The sequence below is a fragment of the Loa loa genome (assembly GCF_000183805.2).
Source record: "Loa loa unplaced genomic scaffold supercont3.2, whole genome shotgun sequence".
Lineage (NCBI taxonomy): Eukaryota > Metazoa > Nematoda > Chromadorea > Rhabditida > Onchocercidae > Loa > Loa loa.
The window spans coordinates 487,145-512,813 of NW_018108182.1; the positions used below are offsets into that span (position 1 = coordinate 487,145).

General features: G+C 33.4%; 8 protein-coding genes across 9 annotated transcripts; 1 reads left to right on the top strand and 7 right to left on the bottom strand.

The window, feature by feature from the left end:
• Nucleotides 1–91: 91 nt before the first annotated feature.
• LOAG_04058 (hypothetical protein) lies at nt 92–2,323 on the bottom strand (the record flags this gene model as incomplete). Its single annotated transcript, XM_003139595.2, has 8 exons — nt 2,137–2,323; nt 1,863–1,990; nt 1,619–1,749; nt 1,229–1,407; nt 959–1,082; nt 628–760; nt 370–558; nt 92–298 (listed from the first exon to the last, which is right to left on the bottom strand). The coding sequence occupies exons 1-8, from the start codon at nt 2,306–2,308 to the stop codon at nt 92–94; spliced, it is 1,263 nt and encodes a 420-aa protein (XP_003139643.1). The 5' UTR covers nt 2,309–2,323.
• A 314-nt stretch (nt 2,324–2,637) lies between these two features.
• LOAG_04059 (hypothetical protein) lies at nt 2,638–6,672 on the bottom strand. The gene is made up of 12 exons (XM_020446495.1): nt 6,522–6,672; nt 6,206–6,291; nt 5,933–6,034; nt 5,702–5,825; nt 5,316–5,398; nt 5,042–5,124; nt 4,826–4,953; nt 4,601–4,673; nt 4,027–4,212; nt 3,674–3,862; nt 3,442–3,558; nt 2,638–3,094 (listed from the first exon to the last, which is right to left on the bottom strand). The coding sequence occupies exons 1-12, from the start codon at nt 6,638–6,640 to the stop codon at nt 2,939–2,941; spliced, it is 1,446 nt and encodes a 481-aa protein (XP_020303172.1). The 5' UTR covers nt 6,641–6,672; the 3' UTR covers nt 2,638–2,938.
• Nucleotides 6,673–7,733: 1,061 nt separating this feature from the next.
• LOAG_16391 (hypothetical protein) lies at nt 7,734–9,385 on the bottom strand (the record flags this gene model as incomplete). Its single annotated transcript, XM_003139597.2, has 5 exons — nt 7,734–7,816; nt 8,194–8,282; nt 8,713–8,899; nt 9,099–9,222; nt 9,308–9,385. 5 exons carry the CDS (start codon nt 9,383–9,385, stop codon nt 7,734–7,736), a joined length of 561 nt encoding a protein of 186 aa, XP_003139645.2.
• Nucleotides 9,386–9,641: 256 nt separating this feature from the next.
• On the bottom strand, nt 9,642–10,949 carry LOAG_16392 (hypothetical protein; the record flags this gene model as incomplete). Its single annotated transcript, XM_020449044.1, has 4 exons — nt 9,642–9,838; nt 10,057–10,205; nt 10,478–10,603; nt 10,843–10,949. The coding sequence occupies 4 exons, from the start codon at nt 10,947–10,949 to the stop codon at nt 9,642–9,644; spliced, it is 579 nt and encodes a 192-aa protein (XP_020307498.1).
• An 801-nt stretch (nt 10,950–11,750) lies between these two features.
• LOAG_04061 (hypothetical protein) lies at nt 11,751–12,897 on the bottom strand (the record flags this gene model as incomplete). The annotated part of the gene is made up of 4 exons (XM_003139598.1): nt 11,751–11,914; nt 12,083–12,315; nt 12,447–12,479; nt 12,614–12,897. The coding sequence occupies 4 exons, from the start codon at nt 12,895–12,897 to the stop codon at nt 11,751–11,753; spliced, it is 714 nt and encodes a 237-aa protein (XP_003139646.1).
• Nucleotides 12,898–16,193: 3,296 nt separating this feature from the next.
• Nucleotides 16,194–18,014, top strand: LOAG_04062. 2 transcript variants are annotated; one of them, XM_020446496.1, is made up of 4 exons: nt 16,194–16,350; nt 16,573–16,760; nt 17,180–17,451; nt 17,612–18,014. In XM_020446496.1, the coding sequence occupies exons 1-3, from the start codon at nt 16,203–16,205 to the stop codon at nt 17,414–17,416; spliced, it is 573 nt and encodes a 190-aa protein (XP_020303173.1). In that variant the 5' UTR covers nt 16,194–16,202; the 3' UTR covers nt 17,417–17,451; nt 17,612–18,014. The 2 variants fall into 2 exon arrangements, with proteins under 2 accessions (XP_020303173.1, XP_020307499.1); XM_020446497.1 differs by having other exon boundaries at nt 17,180–17,390.
• Nucleotides 18,015–23,051: 5,037 nt separating this feature from the next.
• LOAG_16393 (hypothetical protein) lies at nt 23,052–23,411 on the bottom strand (the record flags this gene model as incomplete). Its single annotated transcript, XM_020449045.1, has 1 exon — nt 23,052–23,411. The coding sequence occupies one exon, from the start codon at nt 23,409–23,411 to the stop codon at nt 23,052–23,054; it is 360 nt and encodes a 119-aa protein (XP_020307500.1).
• Nucleotides 23,412–23,658: 247 nt separating this feature from the next.
• LOAG_04063 (hypothetical protein) lies at nt 23,659–23,979 on the bottom strand (the record flags this gene model as incomplete). Its single annotated transcript, XM_003139600.1, has 1 exon — nt 23,659–23,979. The coding sequence occupies one exon, from the start codon at nt 23,977–23,979 to the stop codon at nt 23,659–23,661; it is 321 nt and encodes a 106-aa protein (XP_003139648.1).
• Nucleotides 23,980–25,669: the final 1,690 nt, after the last annotated feature.

Sequence of the window (25,669 nt, forward strand, 5' to 3'; positions counted from 1 at the left end):
AAAATGAGTGAACAAAGAAACTGGATTGCCCAGATAAAATTGAAGTTATGAATGACACAGATCTTACAGACAGAAATGAACCAAATAACTATCACAATATTCTTCCCCTCTTTCGAGCTTTTTGTATCTTCTTTTTTTTGACAATATCTTTACGAGCTTGGATATTTGCTGACCGTTTTTCTTGTCTTCGAGTTTGCATTTGCAGTGTATGCTCAACACGATTCGCCCATTTCTTTTTTCGCCATTCTTTCATCTTTTCTTTCTTTTTTAAACTTTTTTTTAAAAGCTCTGGATCATCCTGCAAAAACGCATATATGTGTTCGGATCAGTCCTACAACAAAATTTTCAATGAAGGTACCGAGACCTCACCTTAACTTTCTGCCCTTCAACACGACTTAATGCTTTCTTCCACTGGATATTTTTTTCAATTCTCAAAGCCTTTTCAGGATTCCTCGATCGTATTTGTTCCAACCTTTCTTCTCTTTTCTCAGCTTTTTCAAGCAGTCGTTTGTAGTCTTTACCAGTAAACTTATCTCGCTTCTCCTTTTTTGTTTCTTTCTGAAACTATTAGTGGCTTAATGTGCATAAGAATGATCTGAAGTACTGAATATGGATCAGTTATGATACCTGCTTTCCATCCCTTACAATAAAATCGAATTTTGAGAAAATCAATTTGTCATCTTTTTTTTCCATTCCGCATGGTTTCGATTCTCTTTCCAGTTTCTGGCGTTTGTTCGGTACTGCCTCATCTGATGGCAGTCTAAAATTTTTTGTGACACAAATAAACAAAAAATGATAGTAATCTTTATAAATTTTTAAAAGTACAAAGAAAAAAGTTATCGGAGAACCAAAAAACTTATAACTCAAAGTAAAAATAAAGTATCAGGTTCCGAGGGATTTTAAAAAGTTCCGTCAAATCTCTTCAAAATTCCTGAAAAAAAACCGATGTAGTACGTACTTGGAATTTTTAATCTGCTGTTTAGCAACTGTCCTTCTTTCCTTCATTTTCAGTTTACTCATGCGTCGTTTCAATTTCCGTTTTTCTTCATATTGATATGCTGTCATCTTACCACGCCTTTTTGCTAAAAAATACATCAACCACACAACTAGAGAGTCACAGTCTCCATTATGATCATACAGAACTTACAAAAAGAATTTATTGGTTGGAACAATTTTCTTAAAGAGTGCAATTGCACTGAAAACTAGTGACCAGAATAAGAAAATCTACCTCTGAATTGCTCCAGTTTTTCCTGTAGTTTCTTTAGGGCTAATTTACGGCCCTCCAAAGCATCAACTGGTGCTACTATCGAAGTGGCCGAAAAAGATGAGTTACTTTCTATATCACCCGTAATGTTATCACGCACCCTTTTTCGGTTATCGTTGTCATATGCCATTCCATTTAGAGAACTAAAAATAACTAGATCGACTTGTTAATGTCTCTCACAAAGAAAATTGAAACTTTATTTCATATTCCATATTCCTAAAGTTGTGGACCAAAACAGCAAATGTACTTTAATGTTCAGAAATAAACAATTTAAACAACTTATACCTCGACCAGATTCAATCCAAAATCTTATAAAACAAAAAATATAAATCTCTAACTTCAATTCTAAAATACCTCCCACTTAGTACTGCAGCTGTAGTCGGAATGTCAGCGTCCGAAGCTTCAGGATCGACAGATTTACTTGTTTGTGGATTCATGTTTTTGATCTTGTTCTGTTTCCTCATCGCTTTTGAAATTGTTACAGGCTAAAAAGACAATTTTTCAAATCGAAAAATAAGGGATTTCTAAATTTAAAAAACGCTGTGAAAAAGAAAGGACCGACTAATAATTACAAAGCGAATAATCCAAACGGTTTCACCTTATTAGGTTTTGTATTACCACGATTTTTCGCCATCCAGTCCAGAACATCAGTGATTGTTCGACAATTCACACCTATTTCACGAGCCAGTCGTTGTTTCGAAGCTTTACTGAGCTTCTGTTTTTGTTCTGAAAACACTTCGTAGTGATGAAACCGACTTTTATTCTCTTTTACAGTATCCTTAAGTTCCTAATATCACCTGACAAATCTGGTGAGATGCAACAACATTCAGAAGAGAAAATATGATAAATCGATTTAAAATGATAAAGCCAACCTCCTGTTAAATGTTCATCAACAATCCTATGCTTCTGTTCGCGAAGCTCCTCTATCGTCTCATCATCGAATTGCCAATTTCCAATAGGTATCAAATCGATATTGCTTTTGATGATCTTATCTATTTCCATACATTTCTCCAACACTTTTTGCCTGCTCTCTTTTGAAAGCATTGCAGCTAAAAAATGAAACAAATTCCTCGTGGTTAAACTATTTTCATAGAAAAATCAAAAACCGTTTGTAAATTGACAAATAATTCAGACCTACACTTCCCGAAAGATCCAAAAAATTATAGAAAGCAGTAGCAAAATTAAAATCAAACGATATTATCGCAGACTCATTTGTATCATACAAATAATATTTGTTGATAATAACTGATTACAAAACACCGAACAGACTGGTCAAAAGTAATTTAATGAAGAAATCATCAACAATATATATATATGTATAGCTACATATCGGGATGAAGCATATACAGAGAGTTTAAAAGTAGGTTGAGATCAAGTTATGTGCTCAAATGGCAGTTAATCGCTAAGTTCAGTGTAAATCTGTCCATCCAAGGAATACTTCTAATGACTCAAATTCAAGAACAACACTTGTAAGAACAACACCTATAAGTATCATTGTTATGGTTTCACAATTTTCAACCGGCGAAATATTTCATTGCCGTATTTACACAGGACATATCGTCTGGTTTATTATTATTTACGTTAGTATTTCTAAGCAGTCGCATTAGTACATCTGGAATAACATCAGAGCATGGAGTTGCAAAAACAAGTCACAAAGAAAATAAACAAGAAACGTCATGATGGAGGAAGTAATTCAGTGCTCAATCTAGTCTGAATCATTTCAAGACGTGTTTCGAGAATCAATCGTATATCCTCAGCTAGATCTTTAAGCGATGTGTACCTCACTTTCTTCACGTTAAATATATCGACAATAAACGAGCAGATTTGTTCCTGAAAAGAATACATTTATTTAAAAAACAACATTGAAGGAGACCAAATTATCAGGCAGTCTGAGAGAAATTTCACCTAGTAAATGATTAAGAAATTAACAGTAAGAAAAACGCTACGATTTCTAAATGAATTTCCTGCAATGCCAACACTGTCATGAACGACTATCTTTAAAAAAAAGTAAAAATAAGTCCGAGTTTGCTTTTTGTCAGAGTGATATTTTCAAATCACACAGTACAATTGTATCCCAATTCCTTTTTTCAAAACAGAGTCAAGTGATGGAAAACATTTTCATCATATTTTGAAAATCATTTCATCCACAACCACTGAAAATAAACACTAAAACAAACTTTGAAATAGTAGTATAACTCGCGTAAGTGCTCATCGGTTCCCAAGAAGCCTAAGGTAATGGATGGGGAAGCTGCTTCCGATATATCGTAGAAATGTGATATAAATCCACGAGCAACCTAAAAAAATATTTTCATGGACGAAATATGTGCAATGTTTTACAATAGAAAAAGGGAATAAACAGCATTAATTGACGTTCTAAATAGTAAGACCGTGAAAGCTGAAAAATAATACCGTAAGTCTTGCTCGTTTAGCTTTCAGCATAGACCAAATTACGGTTATTAATGTTGATTCCTTCATTGCCTGACTTAAAAACACATTTCTTGTTACAGCTAGAACAGCAGATGGCGGTCGCGAAAGATCTTCGAATGCGTCAATCAAAATATAGTCTAGAACGACGTCCCAGAATCCCAATTCTGGTACCTAAAGTAAAACGACTTCCAACCTAGATTAAAAAAAAGAAACATTAAATAGTTCCATCAACTAAAAAGATAAAATATGTTTGTGATGCTATTTTCTCCGAAGCATAGATACAGGCACCACTAACTTACTGGAGAGTTCAAGTACAGTAAAGAACGATAACTTACTCCTCTTTGTTTTAATTCTCTATCAACAATATCCATATGCTGAGTTTCATTCAAATATTCCATCATAGCGTCATAAGCTAAGTAAAACGGACTAGGGTCTTTGCTGGCGTGTCGCAATAAGTCTGCAATCAATTGACGCCCCGCTTGAGACAACCATACACGATTATGCTCATCTGATAAAATTTCCTGTAACAAGCATATTCAAGTTGGACCATTTCATAAAGCATTAGTTCAGTAATAGGAATTTATTGGAAATGCTGCGTTTTATTACATTCCATACGTAATATACACAAAACAGGGAAATAAACATTAGCAACAGCTCATCACATCATAGACAAACACGCATGGGAAATATAGCACTTCTGTAGTCCCAGTGGTCATCCAAGGATTACGTCAAATAAAACTTTTAAAAAATAGAGGTCTTTCTACGTCAAATAAAATTTTTAAAAATAGAGGTCTTTCCAGAATTTAATGAATCATAAGTACATGTAATGAGGTAAATAACAGCTCATCACACCGCATGCAAAGGCGAATAGGAAATTAGCACCATTTTTATAGAAATTCAAGCACTTACAGTGAAAGCTTGTCGTATGCACCAGACTTTGGCTTTGAAATCATCATCGTCCTCACAGCAACAAAATTCTGTTCTAAAATTAACTTAAAATCGTTGTTATGATGATTTCTTACATTGCAACGTTATATGTACATGTATTATTTACAAACAAATCATAGGTTAATTGGCTATTAAGACAAAAACATACAAAAACAGAAAAGAAATAAGTGAATGCAAAAATCTTACCTTAATTTTCTATAGTTCACTTCGCCAGTCTTCACAGCTGCTACACCCTCCTGATAGAAATGCAATACGTCTCTATCCAAGTTCAGTGGTTCACGCATCAAAACATCAGCATCATCTATACTTAGAGGCTAAAAAAAGAACATTTAATATAATCTTCAGAAGAGAAAAAGTTCAAACAAAAATCTGCCTTCATTAGCAATCTTCACAAAATCTTACAAGTTCTTCATAGGTTGACCAAAAGGAATCATCAGAAAGAACTGATAAAGTGCCTGCACGTTGCGATCCTCCCGTTGACCAAACTGAATTCAAAATAGAGTTACTGAGTTTCATATTGTGAGCGAAATCTGATTCTTCACTTAATTGAGCATAATGTAACTAATTTTGATGTCCAAACTACAACATTTGTGATCACAAAACCTACTGCCGAATACCCGAATAAAAAAACCGAAATTTCATGAATGTGAATTCAGTAGAAGCATTTTCAACTTACATGTTTCATCGCTGGGTAGAATTTCTTTTTCATAACCGCCTTCTTGTACTAGTCTTATAATGTCTGTTTCCAAAATTCGTAACCTGGAACAGAAGTTAGTTAACGATGGAATATATTAGTAAAATGCACTTCTGACTCCAGAAATCAGGACAGGAATCTTTTCATTTTACTGTAAACATTAACGTAGCTATCAGAGTAAGGTAACTGCATATAAAAGAGATAAATTACTTTGACGTTAACTATCCATAGAAATTCGTTACTTTCACCACAATAATAACTTAACAAGATAATACATTTCCTACCTTAGAAAAAAGTCTTGCTCAACAAATGCAATTTGCACAGAAAATGATATTTACAAGTGTTTTACGATTTTATGGAAAAAAAACCTGTCTACTACAGAAGAAAGTAAGTCCGCTCGTTTACAATCTTTTTCTGAACGATTTTTTATCAAATCTAATGCAGTAGCTGCTCGTTCCACCCGCTGTAATATCTCCTGCACCGACTGTAAGCCTAAAATTTGGTATTCCGAACTACAAAAAGATGAGTCACCTGTTCAACGCGAACTGACTATATAAGGAAATGCAGGAACATGGATGAAATATTGAAAGTGCACATACTGCATATTAGATCCGATTCAGCAGGTGGTATATTTCCTGACCTGGATGAATTTCGTTGTAACGATCCAACTGATGGTGCACCTCTAGTTCTACCAATTCGTACTACAATTCACTTAGTTATTAAAAATTCGTGGTACCAAAGTGATTTTTTAATTTACATAGTTGGCAAAAAATCGAACATAGTCCAGTAATCCAGATCGATTCGACCTTGGAATATTAATGTCCGAAGGACATTTAATTTAAAAAGAAGCATAAAAGTAATAAAATCCGCACTTTGAGGAACAACAAGACCATTTGGAAGGTTTTCAGTGGCATCGTTATATTCTTCAGAATCACTCCTACGAAGACTTCTCCAAAACCTCAAATTACCTTCATCTCAAATACAAGAAGTCGATAGATGTAATCGCAAAGTTACACTGTTCGAAAGCTGATTTTCCGTATGACAGACTTAAGTTTATGCAATCTCGACTTGCCAAATGTAACTTAATTTTTACTAGAAAAATAACTATTACTTCGTCTATATTGATATAACAAACAAATATGATATAACAAACAAATAATTTCATCTGCGAGTAAAATAAACAGTTACCCTTTTACATAAAAATAACCGATTACTGCAGCACCAACGCCTATTCCAAGGCCGGCAATTACTGTCGCCCTCCGAAATGTAAAATAACTACTGGATATCCGTAACTGGGAGAGGTGCATGCTATGAACTTTCCAATAATTTATGTGAATCAAAAAGCCGAAAATACACTTCGCCGCTGACCCGTATTTCAAATTTATGTCTTTGGCTTTTGAATTCTAAAACTCGAAATACCTTCGCAAGACGAATAAAAACGCCAAGCGCTATCAATGCAAAACTGAAAAAAAAAAACTATTGTTAACAATAAATCATAAATCACGTGTAATCCGTGCTACCACCAATCCGTGCTACCACCATTCTGCGTTTATTACAAAAAACCTTTTTCCGCTCTCAACGCCCTATACAATTGGACCGATGCTGTAAGTTTCCACTGTCATCAAAATTTCGCTGCAAAACTATGTTATATTCAAAAAAAAGTGAATCCACCCCGGTCCACCTTTATAAAAAAATAGAAAGTGAGCTCCATTAAATGTACTCCAGTAGTTTGAAACTGTCATTCAAGGTGTAGAAGATAACAACAGGATGCGTTAAGTATACAGTATACGTTGCAATATATGCCTTGATCGATTTTCTATTCTCAGTACTTCCCAACTCCCCTATTGCAGTGATTACCGAAGTACTACTGGTATACTCCCTACTCTTCTCTCACTTCTCCTTTCTACAAATCCAATACCAATCCAGAACCGTCCAACATCTGAAACCGCGAATCACCATCATCGAAGAAAACCGGAAATACGACCAAAACTATCTGGGAATCTCTCAATGAAAATGAGCGCATTATATCCACTTCAGCATCATTTTCTGCTTCCTTTGTGCAACAGAGGAAGTTTTTTTCCCTTCCTTTTGTTGAATTGTAATTTCACTTCAATATATTTCTCTCTCTCTCTCTCTTATAAATGAACTCATTTTATTACAACTTTATATAATTATCACAGGGCAAGAGCACAAGCATGTAAAGTGAGATGAAATGGATAAATATGAAGACAGAAGATGAAAGTGAAGCAAACGATGAAAATGTGCTGTTTTTGTTTTTCGAAAAATTAGAACTAATTTCTGAAATAGCATTGAAAGAGCTTATAGAAGTTTAATCAGTAATAAATGAGCGTTATCATTTGGGAAGAAAATGAAAGGAACCGGCGCTTCAAACTATAAAAATTAGGTCCGATCGTCCTTGTTCATACATTCTGGTATATTTTCCGGTTTGTTACATATCTTGCTTGCTGGATCCATAATCTGTCCTAAAAAAAATTTTGTTATTCTAATCGGAATTTAATGTTCGTATTAAGTCAAGCAAAAAAAAAAATAAATGAAGCAGTTCACTGGTTGCAATCGTGAGTTCTTTCTTTCTTCGAAAGTCTAAGGCTTAACGCTTTGAATGACCTCAAAGTCTTCATAATAACATGGATAAAATATAAATCTTTTAGATTTTTACCTTCTGGGCAGTTGTAAGGGAATGTAATTTTTCTACTGCATACTATGTATTCATTTCCGCAATCATTGAAATAAACGCCATCACTCAACTTTTTGCAAAATGCTGCAAATCAGAACTAAAAATGCTTGGAATATACTTTTCTGATTAATGAATAAATTTGATCCAGTTTTAAGGGAAATGTACCTTGATCGCGAATCGCTGTGCTATCTACTCGTTTAGTTTCTTCTTCCAATGAAATTTCTGACTCCATTTCAAGACGTTTTGATTCTTTCCTAGAAATAATAGAAAATATGGGTAAAAACTATAAGGTAAAAATGTTTCCAGATATTATATTGTATTTCATCTCACGTTGACATTCAACCATATGGAGAAAGTTGCTGACATGAGATTTTTTCTATGATATAAAGATTTCCTGATGTTAGTTTTAATGAGTTTTTCGAAAATTCATCAGCTTGACGGGAATAGTTCTCGCCAAAATGTTGCAAAATCCGGCATACCTTGCCCTGCGATTTTATGATCTAAATTGCAAGCAACAAGAAGAAAGTAAGCCGTCGCATGACAAAGGGATTTCAAAAAAGTTATCTGGAAAAACTTCTCGCCATCCGTCACCATTATCAACATATGGATTGTTAAATTGATGGAAAGGTTACAATTCCAACAGTGATCCAGATAAACTAAGAAATGAAGTGATCCTATACTAACTCATTAATGTCTGTCATCTTCGAACAATCTTCAACATTTTCTGCGTAATCACAGATTTGTGCTTCTTCCTTGAATATTAAATTGTGTGGACATTCAAAAAAGAACATCCGGTGATTGGCGCAAACAACGAATTCCGTTCTACATCCAATTGAATAGAAGCCATCTGCTTTCGAGCGACAGTCAAAATCTGTATGTGCAGGAAATTTTTGACGAAAATTTTAGTACTGTGTTAATACACATGCAAGTTTTGGGACCCGAAAATAATTAGAAAATATCATTAAAGGTAAAACTACGAAATTGCACAAAAGTTCCAATTATGGTCTGTAATTAATATCTCCGAAAATAGAAACGTTCCAAATTTCAAACTTGAAAATTATGAAAATCACCTTCTGGCAGGAATGGAAGAGCTTTTGTCTTAGATATCGGTACACCAATCAGTGCAGGCAAGCTGGCTTCTGGCATACGATCGCTGTGACTCTGTATTACTTTCTTCGTCTGAGTATCATAAGTCTGGAAAGCAACGCTTTGATTTTTGATTAATTAATTTCAGGATCACAAGATATAACAAATGTAAGCTTGATTTTGAAAGGCGTACTTCCACCTTTTTGTTTTCATCATCTTGATCCACTGATTGTGCGGTAGTGGTGTAATCATAAGCTTGTTTGTTAGGCATAATTCTGAAATGAAGAGCACCTAATTTAAGAATTGTGGAAGATTGGCAACATCGAAGGTTTAAAAAAAAAAAAGGAAAAAAGTTTTTACTTTGTGTTTCCCATCCTTGTAAATTTAGCCAAATTAAAAAAAGAAGTTTATTTAGTGGATGTTCATCTTTTTCCTCCTCGATTTTGGTTTGAAGCTTAGCATTAAGTTTACAGCTATAAATAACTTCGATTGGTTTCTTAACTTTTTAATAACGAATTAAAGTACATTTACACCAACCTTGAATTTTCTAAAACTAAATTACACGAAAGAACATGTTCTTTATAATTGCAATTTCGTGTTTCGCTATCAAAGAACAATCCTTCTGGACATTTCACGTGGTATCCAAGGCCCGAGGCACAAAAATAGAAGTAACTTTCACAGCCTGCTGAGAACATCCCATCACCAGTTGTATTACAGAAGTCATCTTAATATTAAAAGCATATGAATGAACAAAAAGATGGAATAAATTTAAATTTAAAAAAATTGGACTTTTACATTATAGGAACTTCTCTTCTAAATTTCGACAAATGCGAGTGATAAACTTTCGTGAATTGAAAAGGTAACAGATCAAAGACAGTCTATGATGAAATGATGATTACTACAGCAAATTTCATTTGGAAATTTATAAACCAAAAAATTTACTTAATTCTGGTGCCGGAATTATTTTAGATATTTGAATTGGATTGCCTGTAGTTGATAAGACAGGTTTTTCTGCAGTTGTGCATTCTGGCATAAATTCCATAGCAACACATTGTTTCTGCTTCACATCATATGCTTGGCCTTCCGGACATCTAAAAACGGAAACAGTTTTTATTCTTTTCAGTTTTGGTGCTCTACTCACTAATCAAATAAACAGTCGTCAATTGCCTTTTCAATGAGTAGTCGTATATCAACCCATTTCTAACAGTTAAGTTGGAGGATTTGATTTGAATTTGAACCATAGTCATCAACATTAATCAAACTGAAGTTTAATTAATAGAAAGTGGTTCGAGTATTTAGTAAGAATGAAATTATTATGAAAGTAAGTATGAATGAAATAAGTTAGTAAGGATGAAATAATTACTGAAGCTGAAAAAGTTTCCCAGCTATACAACTGTAGTAGAATCTTGAACAAGCAGAATGTCCTGCAACGCCTCCATTCAATGTGATGCAATTTGGTTCCATAGCACTTTTTACAATCAAAGAATTCCTATAAATTATTTCTCTAATAAATGTTGCTTATCTAAGATTGAAGTTAATCCTTGAAGTGTTAGCAGTACTAAATTAATAATCCGAGGGAAAATATCCCGAGGATAGTCATGAATCAATTCATATTTTTTTTTATGATAAATTCCCACCATAGAGTTTATTTGGAAAGCAACAATTAAAAATCATTGACTTATCAGTGCAGTCCTCAATATTGTTTGCTGTATCGCATTTTCTAGTAACCGTATTGAAAAACAGTTCATCTCGACAAATTCTTCCGGTAGTTTCACCACCCAAGCAACGCCAGAAATATTTGGAGCATTGTCCTCTAACCATAGGATAGTTTCCATCTCTCATTCCCGAACAATTCAGTTCTTAACAGTTAATTATGATATTGTATCAGCAAGCACAATAACTGGACGAAAAATCCATTGAGTTGTTAAATTTTTTTTCTCCGGAAATACTCGAGACATTGAAATTCTAGAATTATTCCTCGCCTTTTTTGATAATAAAATGAAAGGATCGTTTGTTAATGAAGCTTAATGACATGTGGTGACATTATCGCAAAGGCACTTTTGAATTAAGTCGCACCAAACAGTTCTCAGCATATCTTTTGCTAGGTATTATGAGATGTGTATGCAAATGTTTGGAAGTTCTGAAAGAGAAAACTGGTGATGTTTTCACTTACCTTCTCCAGGTTTCCATAAGCTTGTCTGGTAACTAAAATTAATTGATTATCACAGCACTATTGCTTCTTTTTGCATTTTAAATGAAATAATGTATTTGAAAAAAACATTTCATAGTTATTATCTAAAAAAATAATTATACTTCGTATTATTATTTATGGAACAGGTAGAGATAATTTTTATATATATCTAAGAAAATGCTAATTAGTGATGATTCAGATTGCGACCAATGCTCAGGTAAAAAGAATTTATTTTTGTTGAATCACATTCGGACTACCAAACCACCTAATTTTTTAATTTTTTGCTTCTTTTAATAACTACATATGAGTGGGACACGGCGATTTGTAAAGATTGTCTCTGATAGCTATGCTACCTGCTAATTATTACTGTAATATCATTTGCTAATTTACAATATCAAATTCAACAGTGCTGAAATGTTCTTCAAAGGAGAAAAATGAATGGATTTTACAAGGTCTGTCGGGTAGATCGTTTTTTATCACTACTGTCATGATCCCTGCTGCTTATTTCTTTGCCGAGTGACAATTTGCGCGTACCATCAATGTGTCTTTCATGAGTATCAGAAATTGGTCTATTTCTAATGGACATCAAATTTCGTTCAATATATTTTCCTACAAAAACAACATTAAAAACGGAAGGAATTGAATTCTTGAAATGCAATCAACTTTTTAATTTCAACTGAAATCATTTCAGTTGAAATTATAATTGGAATGCATTTCAATTCTGAATAAAGCTTTAAATTTTAATAAAATAAAAATACATTTTAAATCTTCAACAACCTCTTTCACCCAGATGACTCTCACGACGTTCGTTGAATCCTTGCAACGCATTCAGTACGTTACATTCATCGATACTATCAACTTCATCGCATCCTTTCAGCTTATCATTGTAGTATAAGCCAGCTGGACATAGCATTTCCGCGGAATGACCCCGAGAACAGTGATAGTAAGTTGTCGAACATTTGCCACTACCATAAACACCATCCTTTCGCTTGGAACAATCAAATGGGCCACTGTAAACAAAGCTGTGAATTAACTGCAAATACCACTAGCATAAAATTGCTAATGGAAAGTTAAGTCAGTATTAAAATTGGAATTGAATTTGAGAGAGATCAAAAAAGTACAGAGGAAAAACAATACTTACTCTGCCTTTACAATAGTCCGATCATTGTCCACGCTGAAAAATCATGAATCAAATATCAAATTTGAAATCTGATATAGAAGTACTGGGTGTAGGAGTGCAGGTAAAGTTAAATTCCAAAGGACTACTGGGATTTTAATTGTTGAAATTAATTTATTTGAAATGTTTACTTATTGATGCAAGCAATAACTTGTTTTCGTTCTTCACATTTAGCCGTTTCAACATTAAATTTCAAATCCTTGCGACATCTATAGACATAAAGCTTGCCATCGTGACATCTCATGAATTTTGATGAGCATCCACGTCCATATAGTCCTTCAGAATTGCGTTTGGTACAATCTAGGCCACCTGATTCTGCAAGCAATTTAGCCACTTCATGATTTTTATATATCTTCAAATAAAAAAATCGAATATCTTTGTCATTAAAATCTTCCAATCTTTCTACTAGAAGCATCTTTCTACTAGAAACACATAATTGGTTGTTTTTAGTGGTGCAGAATAAGTCAATAGAAATGAATAAAAGTCTAAGGAAGTGCTCTACAACATATTACTTATTATCAAGACTTTTCTATTTAATGTCATTAATCCAACTCCTATAGCTCGATTATATCCTCCTAAGATTAATTAAATATCCTTTTTTAAATTACAAAGAACTATTTAGAACATTTTCCACTAACAATGTTTCAATCATTGGTTCATATTATTTCCTCGGTTATATTATGCAGACAGAATAACTTACTTCCGGAAGCATTCTTGATCAGATTTATTTGAAGAAAAATGATCAAGAAACCAAGCAAAATCATCCTGAAATTGATGATCACTGGAAATCTGTGAGAATTTTATACTGAAAATACCAATAGCATGAAAGTGATGGATAGGAAACAAGTGAAAATGAATGATAATTCTCAAGAAATCTCATTATTAAATTTTAATCTCCGAAAAAATCTTGAAAATTCAATGCAAGCAATATCTTCCTAAAGATTTTTTCATATTTTAGATACGCATTTCCATTAAGGATTTCTCACACGAAAATGCATAAAAGTTATTATTGGAATCATATTTTTGCTTACGTCATGCGAAAGTTTTCCTATTGTAATGCACGACAATTCATCCGAAACAAACAATTTAAGACATGCTAATGCAACGAAAAATTGACTTTAATTCAAATTTTGAATTAATATAAATGGCTGAATGTATGTTAGATAGTAAATTCTAACTGACATTCATAATTAAGAATCTCTTGCATATTGACAACCACACGATCAAGATTTTATAATTAACAATGCATTATAATTTTTTCATTTGATAACATCAATATTCGGCCATAAATTAATTAAATTATCTGAAAGCTTTTAATGACAAATGCGCAATTTATAAACAGGAAAAAAAGTAGAAAAAGTGTTGGTAGTTTTGGCTATTTCAAATTGATAAACCTTTTAAAGGTAATTGTGATGAAGCAATGTTCGATTAATCATTTTTTTGAACTTTCCAATATTTAAAGTGATTCATCATTTATTTCATTTCATTTTTGATATTTTTCTATGGATTAAATTTAATTTTATCAACGATTTTTTGTTCATATGACAGGAATTGCTTGAATTCTTGCATTATCAATCAGCAAATCAGGTAAAATTGCGGTAGATTTGAGTAATGAAAATTCCCAGCATATTTGTATTTGATATGAGAGTGCTGTGCTTTTAGAATAATCTTTTGAATTATTTAATAACGGTTTCGTCTTTTCAGCTTGTTCACTCAACAGTATCAAGCAAAGTATCGCATTTAATATAAAAATGTCCATCAATCTTCCAATAATGAAAAACTTTTAAATCTAAGAGTACTACATGCCGGTATATAAAACCGATGGAACATTAAGTAAAACCGGCAGAGCATTCTACGATTTTTGAAATGGTACAATTTTCGATCAATTTTTTAACCGCAATCATACATTTTCCATACTTGATCTAATACTTGATCTTGATGGTTTTTTCGATTCCTAAAGAAAATCTTGCTATTTTGCTAATCTTGCTATTTAAGAAAATCTTGCTAATCTTGCTATTAAGAATACAATCATGATCCGTTTTTTTTTCTTTTATTTTTCTTTTTCTAAAACAGATTCCTTTTCATATTCCCTCAAATTCTGCCGATGTTACCGATTTTTTCTGCAGTAATAATATCGAGGAGCAAAGATCGGTAACAGTGTTCCGGCAGATGATGATAATCAAATAAATTAAAATGGATTTCAGGCATAAAAAAGAGAATCCGAAAACTGATATGATATGATAGAAATGATTCGAAGATCAGACTTTCTCCATTGTCAGAACGTGTAATGATGCGCAAAATGTGTCATTTCTTTAACATGTATTAAAGATTCGCATAATCTTAACGGTTGTAAAGATTCATTAATTAATTGACGAATTATGAAATATCAGTTAATTAGAAGAAAATTTCACAGAAATACTCCCTTCCAGCTGAGTTAAATTCTCAGTTGGTCTCGAAGCGCGAACTTGCATTCTGGTACAGTGCGATAGTGGCACAGCGGAATTCCTCCCGGGGAGGCATTTTTCGTAATTACATAGTCAGACTTGTCTAACGTATTCGTATCTTTATTATCACGTGTAACTTAAACCTAACTATGTTATGCTTTTCCTCTTCGCCTGAGACTTCAGATCTATTTCAGTTTTGTAATGTTTGAAATATGAGGAGTTAGAATGAGTTTATGTTTACTTACTCCAAACATTGCAACTATTTGTATCTTCATTCCTCAATTCCTATCTTTATTCTCCCATTGCATTATGAATTTTTTTGAAATCAAAGTGATAAGCATGTTTTAAATAGCATTAACTAGGCTTATTCATACTCATGGTTTGAATAACCCGTGTTGTAATGCCAGATTCAAGCTAGTTTATTAATATTTTTTGGTTGCAGAACACAAACATTATCTGAATAACACGAAGAATTTTTAAAATGGAATGAGAAATAGTCGAAAGTCATTTCTTTGCTTTGAAATGAAAGACCCAATTCTATGAGTTAGTAGGCTTTTGCTTGAAACGAAACGTTAAGAGAAATAACTCTCTGTCAGGTCTCAAAAACTGGTTTACCTTGCATTACGCCTTTATTTTTGGAGAAATGGTCATTTGTCGATGCTTCTTATCTATGAGGCTTATTTGTGTGGTTCAGTGATATCTTTAGCAAATTTTTGTCTGTATAAAGTTTGGGCTGTATTTATTCTCTGAATTAAAGATATACAGAAAATAGGTTGAACTAAATTGTTGTTCATGTAATTACTTTTCTTTCACCCCATTCCTTCAGAAACCAGTCCAATACGCAGCTCACATCCGTGAAAGATTTTTCTCAAGCTCTCACAAATTGTTTCACGAACATTTTCACTGCTTGAAGCGAAATGTTATTTAAGAAATAACTCTCGTTCAAGTTTCAAAACTGGCTTTCCTTGCACTGCGCCTTTTTAATGATTTATTATTTACAGAATTTAGCGATGCGTCATTTAAGATCTCTAGAGGTTTCTGATTGTTCTATTGCTATCATTTTACAATTTTCTGACGAACTGTATCGAAATTAGAATCAACAGAATCGTCTTTCAATTTTCGTGGCAGTTTGATCTCCAATATGTGTAACTTTGCAAAATTTGCAGGTGATAAAAAAGTACGACTATTGTGACTAACAAATCCGGTCAAAAATTATTTTTGCGACTGTTGTAACTAACAAATTTTATTCGGTCAAAAATTTAGAATTTTAAAGCTGATGGAAGAAGAAAGTCCACCGTTTGTGAGTGCTGGAGAAAATTCAGGAATAAAAGGGGAGGAACTGCAGCAATCCTCGTCATCATCTGAATGGTGCATCGATTCCGAAATACGTCTTTTCAAAAAACTCTTATCTCATAAACCAGCAGGTAAATTCTTTATGATGAGTTTTTTTCTTTGTAAATCCCGTGATTTCATCCTCTACTTGTGTCAGATATTACTCATGTTAATCGTAACATGGATGAATCTAAGATATCCAGTGTTGTCGGAGAGATAGCATGCAACAATCCACTTGTCTATTTCTTTGCAGGTCGATGCACAAGGCAGTGAAATTTCGAAACTTTGAGTATTTCTTGTTTTGAATTTTTCAGGTGTTTCAAAACATTTTCATATGGGTTGTCTTGTTGATTACATGAACAACGTTTATGAAGATGAAGATACCGATTTTGAGGATGTTTTGACATCGGAAGATTTACATGAACTCACTACCAAGAGAAATACTACAGGGAAACCACGAGTTTTTAGACCAAGATACAAAATAAGACCCACTGCTGGATTGGTCAGTCTACGTCATGCTAAATCTTCGTATTTTGCTTTATAGATCGAGTTACATTGTTGATTGAATGTAATTCAAATAACACAGCTATCATTTACATAAGTAACTTTTATTTGTCAGCGTTCACAAAACAAAAAATTACAAAACTCATAATTGTAGCTCGTAATTTTGGTTGTTTTCATTCGTTTTGTACTCCGTATTCGGGCGAGATTATTTCAATATTTGGGATAATAGAGACACTGTTATATACACATTAAATTTAATAGAATCTGTAGTATTTTCAATCCAGTTATAAAAATTAAGCCACAGTAAGTGAGTTCAGCATTTTGTGAGCCTGGAATGTTAAATGGTGTGATTTAATTCAATATTACTTTTTCAAGGCACATTTTAAAAGTTTTTTCCTTATAAGGAATTAATTTCAGATTTGGGAGAAATTAGAAAACATGTATGATATGAAGGAAATCGAAAAAAATGAGGCAATACCGGAAGGTTTGTTGGAAAAGTCGGAATTCTGCTTACCAGAAGATGATTTCGGTGATTTATTACGCAAGAAAGATGAGTTGAACAGAGGTTTCGTTGCTCCCCAAACTGGTGGTGGTCAATCAGTTCCACGGAGAAAGCAGCGGGATTCGGGTGTGTATTCTTTATTGGCGTATTGAACTTATTACAACTTTTTTCCCGCTTCGCGCATTTGGTGAGTTCGTTGTTCGGTTCTTATCGATAGCTGCTTGTAGGAAGGATTTCATTCACTCTGACATCTTTATAGCTTAATACGGAGGCACTGAGTTCTTACCATTGCCGAAATTGTGATGTGGTAGTATTGCTTCATTTTTAACATGATGTAACGATTTTAGCTTCTCTAGTTGCTGCTGGATAAACCACATTGTATTTGCCGTCAAGAAAGAAGTGGAACTTGCCAATCAAGTTATTTGATGTATTATCTATGAAATTTCGGACCCGAAAATCCAATTTCAGGAATTTATCTAGCAGGTTCATCAGTATCAAGTTCTCGCAATTTCGAAATATGTAAATTTGAATTTTTGCATGCGATGTCCTTGTTATAAAATTCGAAATGTTTTTCTGTAATTGTTTGGCGTAGCAATTAACTTAGTTGTAACCGTACCTCTCTATCATACGAAGTAACCTTTTTTCTGTGCTTATGCCTATTAGTCATTCACCAGTTAGTGTTAGAACACGAAACTTATTTACAAATTAAGATTATTACTCCAAGCAAATTAATTACTCATTTTAATTGCGCCAAAGACGTTTTTCCTATTCATATTTATGTATCTTTCGTCACAGGAATTTTTGAAGCGTAGCGAAAACCTTTTTTTTTATAGCACAATGATGATGAAGGTTTGGCAGAGAATTTCTTTTCGACGTTCTAAGAGGCCAGGCGAATTTTATAGTTAGAGAATTTTGGGAGATTATTCTTTTTTTTTCTGTCAGGAAAGTTGATTTACTTGGTAGAAATTGGAGCCGACAATCAGTAGAACAATTTATTGAGGCTAAAAAAAAGGAAAAAATGACAATTTTGTTAACAAATTGAGGGAGACGGCAGATATCTAGATTGATGAATGAATAAAATAATCCTATTGATCCTAATTCTTATATAGTTGGAATTGTTCACAAAATTGAGACATGTGATTGAGTATGCTGTAAAATATTTTAAAACAATTGGTAAGATCTTTGGTGTGCAAATAATAAGAATCCTTGAAAGCAAGGTGTTAATTAATGAGGAATGCATCAATTAATTGAGAAATACAAGACTTTTATAATACTTGAAGGAATTGGCAAATTCCTAATATACAGTAAACAGGTCTGCTTGTCAGGTCAAATAAATTAAACAGAGGATTGATTACTTAAATTATAAAAATGTTCACTATACTTCCATTTCAATCCAATCATTTTGATTTCATTCGTCCAACAATTTCACTTTCATCCAAAATATTTCTATAACACAAAAAAACTTTTCAAACTTGATGTATTTTTATATCACAAAGATATTTCGTGCTTCCACTACATTCCCTACCGAAGAAGATTAATATGCTTGGGAAGGATTTGTGGTTCATAATGAAGAGGAGTTTGTTTAATGGATGTTTCTTCTCTCGCCCCTTTTGGTAGATAAGTTTGTGCAGTTTTTATTGGAGCAGCTATAACCTCTCTTCCGTTTGGAATTTTAACGCATGATAAACAAAAATTAGATTGGATTAATTCAATTTTCATTTTCACAATAGTTATAATTGACAGTATAAAAACGCTTGCAATAATAGTGATTAGTGTAGTAAATTGTGATAATTTTTACAGTGTTACTTCCGTAGCCTTTCCAAGTCATTTTCAATTTGTTCTGCCAATTCTCCGTGTTGGCTTAGTTCTTCCAAGAAAAATTTCATCCTTTGTCGATTAGGAATTGAAGGGCGCTATTTGTTTCTTGTCCAGTATCTCAATTTCTGCGTTCTTCCTATTTCAAACTTATTATTCCTTGAATTCGGTAGTCTTTTTTTTCCGGATTTCTTAGTCCACATGACGCGATTGAAAGCTTCCTTTCACTCTGTTTGCTATTACGTCACTTCTTTGTAACAGCAGTTTTTCAGCTAAGATGGAATTGTAGGCTGATGTTCATTCAATCAACAGTAGTAAGTTATGGTTCTACCAATTTCTTTGGTGTACTACACTTAGTTGCTCTTGGAATTCTTGTTGCAAACTGTCGAAAAAATATTGAAATCTTGCATTTTCGGGTTTCCCTCTGGATTTATTTCTCCAATTATTGATTGATTTTCTTGAGCTGGATTTGAGTTTACCTTAGATTTCCGGCAGAATACTTGATCCTTTTATCGATAATAATCTCATCATTCATTAAATATAGATCAGTGAATTCACAATTCGCTGATATAATCGTTTCATTATCTTTGAAAACAAATGAGGTTTCGAGCTCATCAATCATATGATTTCCGTGTAATTTAGCATTGAAATTTCCAATCTTTCGATATAAATATTTAGTTGTTTTCTTTGCATCCCATAAAACAATAACAGTATTGGTCAGACATTTTTTTGTGTGGCACAATATTCACTGTTATCGAAATCCGAGATTAACCTTCTTCCGTCATATAGGAATATTTCTTTCATAAGTAAAAAATTTGTCGCTGAATTAGCATCTAATTCTCAACATTCATAAGAGTATTGCACATCATGGTCTGTATCCACTTATTAGGAGAAATTTGTTTTAAGGCAATTCCATTCACTTCCCTTCCATTATCTAAAGTTCTCCGAAAGTACTTGTTTGGTCAGAAACCATAGGTAATGACAGTTTGAGGAATGCTTTAGTACTACTGATATTGCTCATTTCGTTGCAGGTACTTGTACGTGCGTTGGAGTGTGCACAGCTACCTTGGTTGATTTGAAGTTTTGTTCTGAGATTTCTTCATAGTTTCATTTTTCAGAATGTTGAATAGAATACCAGAGATCCATTTACAATTTTCTTTTATTGCTGCCTAAACCGAGATTATGAAAATCATTGTTATTAAGCTTTTCATTATGAAGTTCGATTTACTCGAGATTTCTGCTTGAAGTCGTCGCTTTGTGGTTCCCCTAGTTCGTAAAACAATTAGTTCTTGTAAGGTAATTGATTCTTGTTTTCCAGCTCCTTTTGTCGTTGACTGAATTTCTAAATTTTCATCGTAATTTTCAGAGGATGTAGCATATTTATTGATCTATCGAGAAATTTTCCATGTGGCATTTCTACTGTGGCGCTTCTTATTTCTCCATCTCTTCCTGTTTCGATTTCCTTTATCCTTGTTAGCTTCCATGTACCTCTAGAAATTTTCGATTCGCTTAGTAAGACCATTTCTTCTTTGTATGAAAAAATGTCGTTGACTGGGTGTTATATTAAGAATTCATTTAGGGTGTTAAAGATTTGGGTGCTGTATTAAGTTTTCTATTTCTATTAACGTTATTGCTTCACTTTCCTAGAACAATTTCCTTCCAATAGCTCTTTTCATTGCCTTTTTTGTTAGTCCAATCATTTTTTTATAAACTCCACCGCTCCATGGAATTTAGGTGTTATATTCTTCCATATCAACCCTTCTGTCGAGAAAATTTCGTTTATGCTGAGTAGCGGGGGAAAGGTTTACTAAGTACTAGTAGTAACTATTATAATAGTATTTGATAATGAAAACAGGCTGAAATGGAGAGGTACAATCAATTTAAATGTAAAATCAATCCTCGAGTTGAACGAGACAAAGCAGGCGTTGATTTGTTCCTCGACCAAGAAGATTTATTTTTGAATGCCAAGAATGCGCTTATTGGGGCTTTTATATTGCCCATAAGTGGGTTGGGCTTACGATGAGAGAATAACTCCATTTAAGGTCTTTACAAAGCCGACAATATTTTCACAGCTGCAAGGGAAATTTGCATAAAAGATTACATTTCTTGACACGAAGAGGAATTCTATAAAAATTCACCTTGCCAGATAGATACGCAGCTTTCTCACAGTTTGTATGCAAATTAGCGGATGTGTGCAATTTCGATATCAAAGGAAAAGACATTTTCACACGATTGATCTTAGATAACAGATTCATCACTTTAGGTATAGAAAACGTTGTATATATTTTTTGTATAATGTGATGTCTTTTATAACAAATATTTTTTACAACAAATTCTTTAGCCGTTTGGACGTATTACAATTTCCTTCGGTTTTTTCGAATATTCCGTACCGAAGGAGGGAAGAAGTATTGGGAAGTGGAATATGGAGTTCATGTTGAAAGGGAATTCGTTTCTCAGTGGTTACTTCTGTAAATTTATTTGGTAAAATTAGCGTTGGAATTGCTAAAGAATTTGTTCTAGTTGGATTCTCATAGCATTTTAAACAAATTATGAATCGGATTAGTTTAAATTTCATCTTAATAGCAACAAATAATTGAAATTAAAAATACATTTATACTAGTAACAATCAATTTTCAATGCATAGTAAAGCCAATTTTTCTTCCATTAATTCTGTTGCCTTACCAATTTGAATCTCTGATTGTTCGGCAAGTTCTTCACCTCGTTGACTTTTTTCCTGGTGAGGTTCTATTTCATATTCGGTGCTGGTTGTGAGTTGTTTTTGTTATGATTAATCAATGGTCAGGAACTTTAACGAGTTGGCTTGTAGTAAGAGTTATTTGGCTTCAGTTATATTGTGTTGTAGTTGCACCAGATATTGTTGCAGTGTGAAGGGTTTGAAAGGTTTCGCTGAGTTATAGGTACACAAATTTTAACGAAAGCTTACCTTATTATGGTGGAAGGTCTTAAGGGCGTCAGTTATGCTACGAAAATGACCCTGCCGAAAAGGATTTTTTATTAATATATATAAAAGTGATGAATAAGACCAATTGAGCAAGCAGCAGAAAGGAATATCGGTGTGGAGAGCAGTTTACTAGAGAAGGGAGATAACCGTCTTGTTGATCCAGGAGCAAAGGAATTCTTCCTCTATCTTACAATGAGGTGTATATATGTGTCAAGAAGTGGGAGTATTTTACAAAAACGTTCAAAAAGGGTGTTCATTTAGATACACAGGAAGTTGTAAAGATCCAATTACAAGCATTGTAACAAGATCATATGGGAAGATTAGCATGTAAATTGGACATCTTTAGTCAAAGAAAAATAAAGATGTGAATTTCCGTTAGACAAGGATAACAAAGAAAAAAAAAACGCGTGGGAAATAATTTTAAGGGATGTAAATTGGTTAAATGACTCACACTATTGTTAACATTTATTTACAATTTGAATAAGAAATTTTATTTGGAATTTCGCGATATTGAAATTCGTGACACTCCCAAAGGAGAGAGAGAAAATTAATGTGAAACTTTGACTGAGGAGATTTCAGGTGTATAGCAAAAAGTATTAAGTTTAATAACTAAAACTCGTTCCTTATCTAAGATGGGTACGTAAAGATCCCATAGGAAGACCAACGATATTCTTTTGATTTGAACTTCGTTTACGAAAAGAATAGAATAAGGATTGGAGTAATTCGACTTTCAATTTAAGAGCAATTAATATAATTGATATCGCAACAATACTTACACAAACAGTTAATCTCCAATGTGTTATTACGCTTCCAAGTTCTTATATCGATTTAGCAACTTGGTCGAGTTCATCTTCTAATTGCTTTGACTGTTCTCCTTGTCTAGAGATTTCTTGCCAAAGAGAACCATCCCTTTGTTTATAGGATATCGAATAAATTGAATCTTGGTTGTGAGCTAAGAGTTCCAACTCTGTGTTTATTCTTTCAACTTCGAACTTATTTATCAAACCTCCTTACATCAAATGGGGATTGTCGGATCCACAATTAGTCGTGATGATTGTGTTTTCTTTGTCGATTATAAACGAGACTTGTAATTCGTTGATGACGAAGTGATCTCCATACTTCATGGCGCCGAAACTTCCGACTCTTCGATACAGACAATGACTGACTACATCATTACTGCTCCATAAAACAATACTAGTATTAGTTATACACTTTCCCCTTTGTACCATACAATGATCGGTATTATCGAGATTAGAAACTAATCCTCTACCCTCGTATAGGAATATTTCTCCTTCAGTTAATACGAAGTTCGTTGTCGATTGGCATTTAACTCCCAACCATCCATGTGAATATTGTATTATATCATCCATTTATTAGGAGAAGATTGAATCAATGCAATTCCATTTACTTGTTTTTGAACATTCATAGTTCGACAGAGTCGGGACAATATTGCCGAAGTAGTTGTCAGGTCAGATACTACTGACAGTGATAGTCTGTCTTTGAACATACCGTTCGTGTGATGTTACTGCATTTTATGGCTGGTATTCTTACATGAGTGCATGTGTGCACTACCACCTTGTACCTTTTGACGTTTTGACTAATGACATCTTCACAGTTTCATACTTCAGGAATATTAAGTACTCCGGAATTCCACTTGCAGTTCTTTATAGCTACGACTTGTATCGACATTAATGATATCATGGTTATCAATAATAGTGTTTTCACCGAAAAATTGGACTTATCTTTTGATTCGACATGAGTTTGCAGCGCTTTGGCACTTCTGGTTTGACTAGCGATAGGTCCTTCTGTTTTATTTTCCAAGTTTTCTTCTATATCCTTGGAACCATGTATTTCCATGGGGCAAAGCGTATTTATTGATCGGTCAAGTTCTTTTCCATTAGGCATTTGTATTGTGGTGCTTCTTATTCTTCCATCCATCCTCGGTTACTTTTTATTATCTTTGCTAATTTCCACATCCCACGAGGTACTTAGGGTTCAACTAGTAAAACTATTTCATTTTCACGTGGAATTCTCTTTTCTACTAATCAGGGGAGACCAGTTCTTTTTGTGTACGTTCTCTAAGACTAGTAAGGTATTCTCTCCAATACTTCCAAAAAACATCTAATATTTTAAGAGTATTGGTTCAATGTTTCACTAATTTATCCTTTGTTTTTAATGGATAAGGAATATATTCGTCTTGGTCATTGTCGTAACTTATTGGTATATCTAATGAAGCAGTAGGTGAAATAAAATCAATAGGACGTATGATTCTATGGTCATCCAAACCTACGTTAGTGGGGACGGGTATTAAGTATTCCCTCTATCTCCGCTATTAAAGTTAGTTCTCTTTCCTTTAGAGGTTTTCTTCCTATAACTTTTCTCCCTATAACTTTTCTCATAGCCCCCTTTGTGAGTCCAGTGATTAGTTCGTATACTCCACTACCCCATGGTGCTCTTGGTATACTATTTTTCCATATCATACCTTTTTCTGCTAAAAAGTTGGCATTTTCTTCCATTATTCCTTGAAGACGAGTTGGAATTGACTAACGTTATCGCTTAGGACTAAATTCGAGTATCCTTGTCGAGCCACGAATCTTCTTAAGACATATCGTGAAAATTTCTTTGATGGGTAATCCGTAGGATTGATTGTGTGTGTAGGACGTTCTGGTTAGAAGATTTATTGAACGAGTGAGATATACAGAATCGAAGCACAAAATCTTTGATAGGCTTATATGCGTTAAGAAGTGGGAAGCGATGATATTAAACACCGGAAACTGTTAAAAGCCAAATTACATAACATGCACATCGCAACAAGATCCAATGCGGAGATTAGAAGTGAATTGGGAGATTATAAGCATTATAGTATTATAAGCAGAATTATTTCCTGTACGAGAGGAAATGTAAGAAAAGAGCTTAGATAAAAAACCAGAAAAATTTAGAAATTCAATGGGAAATCTAAGGAATGTAAATTTAAATATATGAGATAAATGGTAAATCATGAATCACGAAAATATTCTTAATTTTATTTATATAAAATTTATTTTAGGTTTTCGCGACTTTCGCCACATTCCAGAGAGGGGGGCTTGATGGGTTTGAGGAATGGATAATTTGAATTATAAGATAAAGTGAGATGTCGATCATAGGAATTTTGATCTTTATGTCGATTTTAGAGGAATTTGGACCTATTTGTTGTGAAAAAAATTATTCTTTCCTTTTATCGAGTCGTTTAGATTTAGAAGGTTTAGCCTTGAGTTAGGATCAAGCAGAACTTTAATTAAAGGCTTACCTTGTGAAGACGTCGAATATACGTTATGAGGACACAGTAAAATTTACCGCTTTATTGATATAATACAGAGTTGATCAGCAGGATTATTGAAGAATAACGAGTAGGAAATCGCTTGACCGTGAGTCAAAAGCTGTTGTAAGTAAGAATAATACTATGGAAGAGCACTAGTCCAGGAAAACCTTTTTACAAAAGGGTTATATGGATAAAGAAGTAGGAGTGGTTTACATAAAACGTTAAAAAGGGGTATTCATTTAGATACAAAGAAAACTGTAAAGATGTGTATTTTCGTTAGACAAAGATAACAAAGAAACGTATGGGAGATAATTTTGAAGAATGTAATTT

Excerpts from the sequence above, each read along its gene's own strand:
- LOAG_04059 (XM_020446495.1), bottom strand. The coding sequence starts at position 6,640 with ATGCACCTCTCCCAGTTACGGATATCCAGTAGTTATTTTACATTTCGG. Across the intron at positions 5,826-5,932 it reads TGAATCGGATCTAATATGCA|GCTTACAGTCGGTGCAGGAG; the intron begins GTATGTGCACTT and ends ACCAAATTTTAG. Across the intron at positions 5,125-5,315 it reads TCTACCCAGCGATGAAACAT|TTTGGTCAACGGGAGGATCG; the intron begins GTAAGTTGAAAA and ends TTTTGAATTCAG.
- LOAG_04062 (XM_020446496.1), top strand. The coding sequence starts at position 16,203 with ATGGAAGAAGAAAGTCCACCGTTTGTGAGTGCTGGAGAAAATTCAGGA. Across the intron at positions 16,351-16,572 it reads CTTATCTCATAAACCAGCAG|GTGTTTCAAAACATTTTCAT; the intron begins GTAAATTCTTTA and ends TGAATTTTTCAG. Across the intron at positions 16,761-17,179 it reads TAAGACCCACTGCTGGATTG|ATTTGGGAGAAATTAGAAAA; the intron begins GTCAGTCTACGT and ends AATTAATTTCAG.